General features: G+C 39.2%; 1 protein-coding gene across 1 annotated transcript in view; it reads right to left on the bottom strand.

Moving 5' to 3' along the window:
• The window catches only part of pacs2 (phosphofurin acidic cluster sorting protein 2), a 104,750-nt gene that overhangs the window by 32,579 nt on the left and 60,110 nt on the right, over positions 1–12,061 (bottom strand). The window contains exons 2-4 of the mRNA XM_038285148.1: positions 2,929–3,016; positions 2,715–2,804; positions 682–807 (exon numbers count right to left, since the gene is read on the bottom strand). Of these exons, the coding sequence (XP_038141076.1) occupies positions 682–807; positions 2,715–2,804; positions 2,929–3,016 (304 nt within the window). The remainder of the gene's footprint in view (positions 1–681; positions 808–2,714; positions 2,805–2,928; positions 3,017–12,061) is intronic.

Genomic DNA, 12,061 nt, shown 5'->3' with positions numbered 1-12,061 from the left:
TTGGACTTTGTTTTCACGTTTGGATTTTTGGATTTTGGATTTGTGGTTTCCGGTTTGTTTGGACTATGTTTTCATGTTTGGATTTTGGATTCATGGTTTCCGGTTTGTTTGGACTTTGTTTTCTTGTTTGGATTTCCTGCCTCTGTGTTCACTTAACCTTTCATTAAACCCACAAGAAAATCACCTCTGCCTCCTTGCCTCTGCATTTGGGTCAACAAACCACACCCAAATCCTGACAGGAAGCTGACTTGTTGTCTTAAAGTCTTAGAAGATGGTACCCTGGATAATGTTGGTACCTTTAGGACTAAAGAGCATCCTTCAGTCTTATTTGGGTCGGTTTTTCTTGCACTGTGAGAATCTAGAAAGCCAGGAGTCTTTAAAAAACAAGGAACTTCAGACAAAGTCTTGCGTTATTTGTCAAAATGCAGTTGGAGCTTCCAGCACTCATTAAATGTTCCAAATCTTTGACACTAACAGCCTGTTAGAGCTGAAACACCTCTGCTCCCACCTGACTGGGCTCTACCAAACACAACCTGCAGCAGAGGAGCATTGCTGCCCTTTTATCTCCTCCATTCACACACACACACCTACTTCCACCCTCTAGTGGCTCCACAATACTTAAATATGCAGTAAATGACTTAAACACCATTAAGTGCTACTTGCAGTGTTGTTCCACTATACCTTTGCCATATCAATGGATCCCATGGCCAAAGTCTTGTAGCCTAAAATAGTCCGGTTCTTGTACCTTTTCCGTCTTTGAAGCATTATCTGCAGCTTGTTGCCTTCTCTTTTCAAGAAGTGTGGATACTGACAGAGAACAGGAACAAGGAAAAAATGCAACAATGACCATTAAAATTTGACTTTTAGATCAAAATATATATGTTTCTGTTGCAAAAAAACAGGAATAAATGTCATTTTTCCAAAACAAATAAGCTCAATTACTTAAAATCAATCAACACTAAACGATTTATCTTTATCACTTGCCAAAGATCTGAAGATTCTGCTTGAAACGTCATAGCTGTGTTTAGCTGTTTATATAAAGTAACTGAATCAGCAGAACAGGACTTTCCTTCGCTTTACGTACAAATATCATCCAGTTTTTCAGATGCCATATTTTTGGTTCAATGACCCACAAGCATCTGTTCTCGTGAAAGGAAAAATCTGAAAGCCTGCCAGTTGGAAGTCTGCAGAGACTTTGCATGGATCACATCCAATAACAGCGATTTTCTCTGCATGATTTAAATCAGAATGATCAATTCAGATCAGAGGAGAAGTGCCAGAGAGCTAAGCTAAGTGTTTGGTGCTCATTACGGCGATGGTGAGGTGGAATCGTCCTGACGTCACGCTTCTGAAAAGTATCTATGAATATGCCTGCGGAGGCATCATTAGACAGATTGATCACAATCATGGTAATCCTACCTATGTCTTCTGACTTTAATAAATTAAAATTATTATAGTTTAATACTGATTTTGAGGCGTCAATAAAGAAGAGTAATTAATGTTTGCAGCTTTTCAGTAAAGAAAGAACTTGGAAACTGGATGTGACCAAATCAAAAATTCTTGACGTTGCTCAAACCTCATTACACGAGTACGTTTTTTTTGTCCTTGACTAGTATGTACCCGGTAAGTACATACTAAGAGTTCTGACTGTCACGGCGCAGAAATTACGGGCGCCATCTTGCGGAGGTCCACCTGCTACCCTAACCTGCTGGTTTAAGCAGAACAGAAGAAAGATGCCACAGCACTGTGCGGCATATTTCTATTTGAATCAGCAGACTGTTGACATCAGACCTTAAGGAACAACTTTGTGAAGGCATCAGAGCTTTGTAATATATACTGAATAAACATCATATATACACTACACATATATATTTATATATAGAAAGAAAGACAGAGAGAGAGGGAGGCATAGATAATTATATATGTATGTGTATATATATATGTATATATATAGAGAGAGAGATAGAGAGAAAGAGAGAGAGAGATATGTGTTTATATATTTGTGATATTTTTACATACCTCTATAAATGAGTAGTAATGAAAAACATTATAAAAAGAGTGGCTGTACTTTGCAACATACATACATCCTATCAGAATACTCTATTACTCTTAACCCCCGCTAAGAATATTTAAATACACTTAACAATTTGTTTGTTTCAGCCAAAAGAATGAAAAATAAATGTGAAAATTAGTTAAATATTCAGTAAGTTAAAGGTGATTAAAACTGATTCTGGGCCTGCTCAACACATTACATTACACCAATATGGCGCCACCAAATCAGCGCCCATAGGTGAAAGCGATCCATGCGGGGTCTACTCTTATACTTATGTCTATAGTAGAGCAGATAGTCAGTACTTGTTCTTTAGAAAGCTGAATGTAAAATAGATTCTGAATGAGAAGTCAGTTTCTCTTGGAGGCCCCCTGCTGGTCTGGAGGTCATAACTACATGTAGAGCCTGCTTACACATTCTCTTTAGGAATTGATCATATAAACTTGTTGCAATCTCTGTTATTATGTATGAATCTAAAGCAGAAAACTATAGTGAAGAAATCACTGCACTGGTTTCTACAGAGAATGACCAGTGTAAAGCATTTACTACGTTTTCTTTGATCAAAATATTACATATAAGGCCTGAGATGAATAGTTACAGAAATCTACCACAATCTTCCAAACATCAACATGGTGCCATCATGGTGGCTTTTGTTTAGCTTTACCTGCAGAGAGAAGGTGAGAGCTAGATCGGTCTCCACTGATCCACTAGGGGGCAGCACGATCTCATGGGACCTCAAAATGCGTTTGGAGCCCTGTGAGAGAAAACATCTGGTCTTAAAGAATGTACACAACCCTGCTGGAGGTAGTTTGATACAAAACTAGAGATGAAATGTTTACAGGGAATTTTATCAGACAGTGCTGGAAAGCAAAGCGTACCTGAATTTTGACTGCAATGACCACAGAAATCAGCTCCTTATCAAGCTCCTTCATCACCACCAGCTTTTTAAGAGTAAGACTGCACAGCCTGCAGAGAGACACACACGGACAAACAAACAAAAATGGTTAGCATGGTAAGTGTCTTTTCATATGCATAAACAGGTGAGTCATCCACACCAAGTCAGTCTGTGTCTTTATCAAACAGAGAGAAGAACGCTTTACAGAGAAGATGCAACACCAGCAGAACACTGGGGTGTCCTCCAAGGAGAAAACCCATTTATCTCCTTAGTCATTAGAAAATGCCACTGCTTCCACACAATCAAGTTTGCAGAATAAGTACGAACTCCACCTCAGAGAAGCTAAAGTTCTTGGAGCATCTAGAGAATTTAACCTGCTTTTGAGCTATACTGTAACATATGGCAAAACCTTTGCTCACATAAGTGTTTCTCATGACAAAGACAAGGTATTAGACTGAGCTAAGAAGAAAAGCATGAAACTCAGAGGACTTTGAAGGAACAAGAGAAGGTTTGTCAAAACATTGACTGATGCACTTATCTTGACATAGTTTGAGCTGTTCTTAATATTTATACGACCTGTTCTGCTTCGTTAAGTGTTTCATTCAAGCTGTGCTCTATTGTTTCCTTCTGAGCTGCTTTCATTCATCTCAAGGTTCCAGAACTTGAATAACCAATAAGAGATGAAAAATAAAATTGAGCTGAAAAGCAGATAAACACTGAGTCACACATTCATAAATGTAGAAGAAACTAACTGAAGGCCTATGGAGCCTTGGAAGAGACCCTGTTCTTTTGAAAAGCAAAGGATCCTCATAGATCAGTATTTCTGATCATGGTATCTATGGATTCAGAACAAAATGAGGGGAATAGCTTAGATGGCAGTGAGGAGGAAGACATCAGTGGTCTAGGTGGAAAGAAAGAGGGAGAAGACGTTGAACGGTGGAAAGACGAGGAGCATTACTGGAAAGAACAAAAAAAAGAGAAATGAAGCAACAGATAGCAAAGAGAATGCAGAAAGGAATTATGTCCATCCAAATATTACATCCTTGATTTTAGCATTACGATTTGAAGAAGATGAAGGAATAAAAATAATTGACCCAATTAAGTGAACAAAAATACTTAAAGTGCAAGTTTGAGATATCAAAAGATACTGAGAGATGGGAAAATGCTGATTGGTTGAAACATAAAAACTCAGGTGGACAAAGCGCAAAAAACTAACAAAACATAAAGTTAAAACAGTTGAGGCAAGGGATAACCATTGGTAGCATGGGTGTCGTTTCAGGTTTACCTCTAAATTGGACTGGACTTAAAGCGAAAGCAAAGAAATAGAGAAAAAAAGAAGCCAGAAGACTGACTAGAGGAGAAAGAAGAAACTGAAACTGTGTTGGTGGAGTCTGAAACAAAAGAAGTTTTCTTTGGCCTGATAAGCTCCAGGGTTAGTGTAGTGTAGGGCTAGATGTTTCAACCGTCTGTCAGGAATCCAGTTTGTGTGGTCTGTTGTTTGTGTTTGTCTCTCCCTCCACCACCAGGCAGCGCCCTGTCCTCGTTGGTCCTCCCTGCACACCTGTGTCTTGTTGGATCATTATCAGGAGGAGTACTTAAGCAGTGGACTGTCACTACCTTGGTGCCAGAGTGTTTGCCAGTTTTGGGTACTCTAGCCAAGCTGAGATTAGCTGAGTTCTAACTGAGTCTTTGTTTCACTGAGCCTAACCCTGTTTTTGTCTTTGCCTTTTCGGCAGGAAGTCATCCTGCAAACTGGATTTTTGGCCTTCTTCCCCTGGAAGGATTGTTTGAGTCTCACACTGAGCAGGGGATTAACCTCCACAAGTTCCGTTCAAGTTCTCCTGGATTTCCAAGTGACAGTCCTCTCATACTCCTCTGGATCCAAAAAGGTCTATCTGTCCGCTCTCCGAGTCCCCTCTTCACTAGGTCAACCCACACAGACTGGATTCGAAGTGACAGAAAAACCCTCCCAAACGTGAGTCCCTCACTAGGATTATCCTTACGGCATCCAAGATTCCCACGGTACCTGAACTCACCTCTGTGAACTTCCCTCCTCCCTTCCATCCAACCCTTCAACCCTTACCACAATAAACCTGTTCAAACTCTTGCCTTGCTCTCTGAGTGGTTCTCTGCATTTTGGGTCAGATCCTTTAAATAAATCATGACACTGTCAGGAATTTGGACATGTTGATAAAATGTGTAAAAGAAAAAGGAGATGTGGCCGCTGTTCTGAAAATACCAAGTCTATGGAAAGTGTATAACGGTTAAACAGAATGTAACATATGCTAAGGCTGTAAAAATGGTTGAGAAAGGCAATGGGAGTCCAATCATAGGGGAGAAACCATTAAACCAAAAAGCTATGGACATGGTAAAAAGAAAAAAAAGATGATAGACACATTTAATAATAAATGCAACAATAAATGTAGTAGTATTATTTATATTCTACCATATTATTTGTTAGATATTTTAAGTAAAAGAACATTTTTATTTTAGCTTCAGTGCACATTAGATGGAGGCCAATGATTCTTTAATGCCATCAATCATTCAAACTTTGTTTCCTGAAGCAGCAACTGAACCACATCCTCACAGCCACAAACTCACAACATGTTTCGCTGTAATTAAAATGTTCCCCTCAGCGAGATTCTTGAGTTAGACAGATATTAATCCAATCGGGGGAAAGAAGGGAAACCTGACAGAGCGTACAGCAGCATTTCTACACCCGTTCTCGTTAGTTTGACTTCTATATAATTTATTTCATTGGGACTTTCTATGATAGATCAACATAGAGCAGTTATGCAGATATTAAAATACATTTATTCCTAGTGTAAATCTAGCTGTTCTATGAAGAGAGAGATGCAGCGCACAGCAGACAAGTCACACAAAAAGCTGAAATAAATGTAAAAGTTGAGTTTTATACCATTAGTCTATCCCAGGCTTTGTTCCTGTCATTGGGGACTGTTTATTCTACAAAGTTAACATATGGGATGTGTGAATGAATGATTCAAAATCTAAACTAGGGCTGCAACTAACAATTATTTTGCAAATTAATTAATTCAATTTCAATTCAGTTTATTTCTATAGCGCCAATTCACATCATGTAATCTCGAGGCACTTTCCAGTTCACCAGATCATCCAGTCAGATTGATTCAAAGTTTTCTATCTAAGGAAAACCAGCTGATTGCATCGACTCATTGACTCTTCAGCAATCCCTCACACTAAGCATGCTTGTAGCGACAGTGGAGAGGAAAAACTCCCTTTGAACAGGAAGAAACCTCCAGCAGAACCAGGCTCAGTGTGAGCGGCCATCTGCTGACGCCCACTGGGGTTCAAGGAGACAGAAGCAGACATAGAAAAAGAAGCATAGATACAAAAGGCAACTGTCAACCAGCTCCACAGGCGGCCCCGTCCAGGAAACACACAGCCAGGCAGACGAGCTCCGAGCCAGCTCCCATGTCAGAGGATAAAGAGAGCACATCCAGTTAGTCACAGTCAGAGAAACAGGACTACACTGGAAAACAGGCCAAGCTCCAACATCTAGAAACAAAGGTGTTGATGGCAGCAGCACAGCTGATATTTCTCTCCAGGATGGAGTCACAGCCAAACAGCAAAGCTGCTCGGCAGATTAAAACAATTAATCTGTCGATAATTTTTTCGGATAGCAAAAGGCTACTAAAAGAAGATTTTTTATTGAATTAAACCAGGTAAAACTAAAACTTTTCCACTTGAGGAGTTCTGGATAGAGCATATAGACAAGCCAGAAAGATTTTTTATCTTAAATGCAAAATGTTTACATATTTTATTTACAGTTTTGGTATAATTCCTGCTCTAAGCGGGTTGTTCTGTCAGCTAAAGGCTTGTTTTACAGTCTGTATCGTCCAGTTAACGATTCATCGATTACTAAATTAGTTGCCGATAATTTCAATAATCGATTAATCACGATTAATTCAATTAATTATTTCAGCCCTCTAAACCAAAGTCTAATTTAAATCCTGCATCCAAAGCTTGATGGTCATGGATGCTCTAAATCCAATCAGATCAAAGTTGAACTATTTTACAAGGAAATAAAAAAGCAGGCAAACCAAATGTAGTTCAGATAAACAAAGATGGTTGACATACCTCAAACGAGAAGCAGCCAAATGTTAGAAATGCAATACCCAGTTTTGATATTTTTATTTATAAAAAACACATTGAAAAGCATCATAATTTTGCCTTGGACCCTAACATGAAATCCTGATAAAAGATGAGAAGGTTTTTAGTTGCAAACAGTGACTGTGAAGCAGGATGGTGGGCTGATGGCGAACTAACGCGGGGATTGTTAGCGTAGCGTTACTATGTGTGTGTCGGGGTACTTTAACAAGCTGGTCACGATGCTGGAAACTCTTCCCTGCATTAGGGGGGCTTTCTCTGTGTCTTTGACTAAATCCCAGAGACCAGCAGCACAGAAAAGGCTGAGCCTATTCATCATGCAGGTCTCCTTTAACAGCCAAATGAAACTAATGACAGCGTGGTTGTTTTGAATGACATCATGGTAACAATAACCCAGCATTAAATCTCATCCACAGCTTTATGCTCACATGGTGACAGAGGGGGGCTGAAACTTTTACCGTACGGAAAATAAGAGAGAAATGTGCTGAGGGGAAAATGTGAACCAAAGATGAGCACATTCACTGTGGTTAGGACCTCAACATACATGGAACCTCATTCCTGTGCAGCTCTGTTATTTTCAGCAAAGGAAACTGATAGGTGAGGCGAGGAGAAAAAGAAAAAGTAGCAGATTCATTAGAAAAGACCTTTATTTAAAGAAAAAAACACTCCTGAGTACCGTGATCATAGCAGTGAAGTTCTGCAGCTGAGAGGGGAGGGGTCTGAATCAGCCTTTGAATGACGGAGGGGGGGGATATGATGACAATGGAGGGTTCGAAGAAACCCCGACAGTCTGAATGAAGACTTTTCTCCACCGGAACTGACATGATCCATGGAAAAATCCAGGCAGAATGGCACAAAGGACAACCAAAAGCCTACAATGTTCCTAAGCTTCTCACACCTAGACGTTCATCATTATCCTGATTGTTGTGAATTTTTCCCTGTGAACCCCAATCCCACCTCTTCATCTATCTCTATACGGTAACCAGGGGCAAAGGCAGTCAAATGACGGCCGATGTCCTGGGTAGGGCTGGGCTTTAGGGATTTTAAATCTTATCAATATGGGAATACTGTGATAATAAAACTGACAATTAAAACACTCTTCATTTATTCTTTGAAGTCATTCCTAGATAACTGTACAGCTGTTATTGCCTGCAACAGCAATCAAAGCTCCATCCATTTTCCATCACACCTATCCCTGCTGGGGGTCATGAGAGCTGCTAGTGTCAGCGGGTGAAAGGCGGGGTCCACCCTGGACAGGTCGCTAGTCCATCGTAGGGCAACACAGAGACACACAACCATTAACACACACTCACACCTAAGGAGAATGTAGAGAAGCCAATTAACCTAAAAGTCATGTTTTTAGACTGTGGGAGGAAGCCGGAGTACCCAGAGAGAGCCCAGGCATGCAGAGGCAGAACATGCAAACTCCATGCAGAGAGACCCCGGGCCGGGAATCGAACCCCGAACCTTCTTGCTGCAATGTGCTGCTGCACTGCGCAGCCCCAATCAAAGCTCCAAAATAACAAATACTACTCAGAGGAAAAAATGCATGCATTTAAAATAAGCTTCTTCACGACACTAGTTACATAAAGACGTGTGATTTTTATCACTTAATATAGTAACCAAATTTTTTCATATTCTTTGATCCTGCCAAAGCCTCAATGGAAAAAAATGAAGAAAAATGAGAAATATATTTAAAATATCATAATTCACCCACTTTTGAGTTTTTTTTATTTATTTATTGCTAAGTGTTATTTATTGTTCAGAGGATGCATCATAGTTGTTATCGAGGCTAGAAAAGTGTCATGATGATAAACGATACAATAAAGGCCCATCCCTAGTTCTGAGATACATTTATCCCAGAAAATGGAGGAAAATTACATTTCTATGAATATTTTACAGTATTTATATTACCTAAAAGTCTTATTTTGGCAATTTATTTATATACAGTCACACGTTGTTCCTGTCCGAAATGCATCAAAGGAGTAGAAGCTCAAACAGCAGCTTGGACTCAAAAGGCAATGATTACAGCTCAGGACACTGATGCTGCTGCTGGTTTACCGATTTAATCTGTGCTCCTCTGACGTAGAGGACATATAGGAGTCACTGAAGTCCCATTTAAACGACCCTTTTTAGACCCTGCCGAGAACGGTCAAAGCACGGTAACCGCAACAACTGTAGAGTGCAACTGGACCGTGCCAGACGCAACCGAACCGTGCTAAATAAATCCAGCACTAGTTCAACAGTACGGCTCGGAACGGTTCAGTTGTAGCTCGGTTCTCTGAAAACAAAGAGCGCATCAGCAGACCGCGTCATCTCCTAGTTACAGTCAGCTGATAAATTTTTTAGGTTTTCCTTTGTGTCCAGCTTTGCAATTCACAGAACTCTTCTTCTTCTCAGCCTATTAACAATAAATGGCATCAAAAGAGCGTGGAGCAACCTAAGATGATGCTGAGACCGAGGCTTTCATTGAAATTTGGGCGGAGCAGACTATCCAGGCACATACAGCAAGTTCCTGAATATTACGGCCACTGCCATTTTTGTTTGCGTGATTCCCGCCTTGAGAGCTTCAGTGTCGCGGACTGCCGATAGGAGGCGAGGAACGGTACTAGTGTGATGTATAAATGGTCGTAAGAACCAGGCTCAGCAAGGTTAACTGATCCAACCTCGGTCCGAACTCGGCACGGATCGGTTTCAGAGGGGTAGTGTAAATGGGGCATAGAGCACCTTTATATGCTCTAGAAAAAAACCCAAAGGGAACGCTTTAGTGAGGTGTGTTGCATTCATATGTTCTCTTGCAGTAAGATGGATTTTTAGTGAAGCAGATGGGGAAAAAAAAAATTCAATATGATCCTAGATTGGAACAAATTCTTATCATAACAAAAGCTGTGTTTAATGCAGATTATATTTAAGGCACCTTACAACTTTGGACAACATTTGTTAATTAATATTATTCCTACCTCGTGGACATATGTGCTCAACTCAAACAGAGCTTATAAGAAACTTAAGTTTTAAAGGTGTATTTGAAGTTAAAATCCAGGAGAAAACATCCATGTACATCTTTACTACGTCCTTTACTGCTCAGATCAGTGTTATCTAAACGCTGAGGAACATAGTCTTAATTTGCCTTTTTGAAAGTAGTCACAGGCTAAGATAGACAAAATAATTAAACTGCAAAATTCTGTTTACCTTTTTAGCTCAACATTAAAGATGTGATGTCAATGAAAGAGAGAAGAAAAGAACAAACTACTGAGCATCTGGAAAAAAATGGTCTCAGACATTTGAATTGATAAAGAAAAGTGTTCAGTATTTTAATATTTTGGGTTGAAGTTTTTCTTGATTGTCAGTCTAGTAGGTTTTTACTCTACTCCCAGCAAAAACAAGGAAATATTTCCTCAAGAAGATCCATTCCGTTTTAAACCAGTTTTAACAGATATTGTCTCCTTGGTAAAAAGTTGGATTCATTTGATGCCACTCAATATAACATACAGCTAATTTTTTCCAATTAAGAACATTTATATTTGTCACTGAACATCTTATGCTAAAAAAAAAACAATACAAAGAGTTGCTCTTTTGCAAGGCGGCCAAAGTTGCACAATTTTTTCTAATTTCTCTGCAAAAACTTGTGTTTGCTCCTTCAGATAAATTACAGCATGTCAAATGCTGCATGTTTAAGAGTGAAATTAAAATTCAGATAAGAATCAACAAGGATTCAGGAAAATTGGAGCCACGCTTAGATTAACTGGCTTCATTCAGCCTCAATGTGACGAGTAATTTCCTTTAGATCAGAGTCACATCAGGAACAGTTAGTTTACTAAAAACAGTTAACATGCTGCTGGTAAACACAGCAGTTTCCTGGACTATAATTATCCCAAAGGTAATGTTTTTTAAAGTCTGAGAAGTTCCTCTATTCTTTTCTTGCAATAGAAGTTTAGAAACGACAGTTTTCTCTTTCAGCTCTGCAAATGAAGGTCTCCTTGTTTCCATTACCCAACATCTGTGCTTACCAACTCACGCATTCCCAAACAGATGCTGTTCTCACAATACGGCACAGAAATCGGTTTCCGTCTCTGTCCCCTTGTTGCCACCCAAGAGGCTCCGCTAAAACACAAGGCCTGGAGTCAGGGGCAGAGCCAATCCGTGGTTTGGTGGCCAGCTCAGCACAGATGCTCTGCAGCTAACGAGCAGAAAGTCTCACAAAGTGGTGCAAAACACTTCATCTGCCATAAACAACACAATCAACATGAACTTGTTTCGGTGTTATTTGAAGAGGGACACAGAAAAAATGTAAATGCACAAAACCAAAGCTTATCATCAGGACTGCACACAGGGACCCAAAGACAGAGCCAGCCCATTTATGTGTAAAATCTTTTATTGCTGCTGCATGTTCTCTCAATAATCATCATAGGCAGGTTAAATCTTGGTTAATTGCATCCTGCATTTTTTTCCTGTAAAAAAAGTCTCTTTTTCCCATTGCCAGAACTCACCTTCTAATTATTGGCAGCAGGTTCATAGAAAACTACAAAAACCTTCTACTTTATACCATATTAGGTCTTTAAGGATAAAAAATACTCCCTTCTAAAAACACTAATCAAATTTTAAAGGTATTTTTCAGCTTCATAAATATCTAATAAAACTGTCACAAGACTAACTACTATCAGAACAAAAAAAAATGACAACGAAATATGGCAGATCAGTCATTTATTTGTGAAGAATGAGGCTGAAATACTGACTCTGATTTATTATGGGCTGTTATCTATCATCAGATTTACTCAACTCCAATTTATAAACAAAAAATTAAAAATTCAAACATTTTTTGTGAAAAAAAAACAACCCATAAAATCTACATTTCTGATCAAAAATAGAAAATATTTAGTAATCAAAAGATGCCACTTTGATAACATGATGCCAATCCTCTTTGGTGGAAATATTAATAAATAAGTTATTTTTCAAATGTCAAACATAACATT

The sequence above is a fragment of the Cyprinodon tularosa genome, unplaced genomic scaffold (genome assembly GCF_016077235.1).
Source record: "Cyprinodon tularosa strain WSP-4 unplaced genomic scaffold, ASM1607723v1 ctg207, whole genome shotgun sequence".
In the NCBI taxonomy this organism is placed as follows: Eukaryota; Metazoa; Chordata; class Actinopteri; order Cyprinodontiformes; family Cyprinodontidae; genus Cyprinodon; species Cyprinodon tularosa.
The sequence above is the reverse complement of the archived record's forward strand: the minus strand, read 5'-3'. Positions and strand labels throughout refer to the sequence as shown.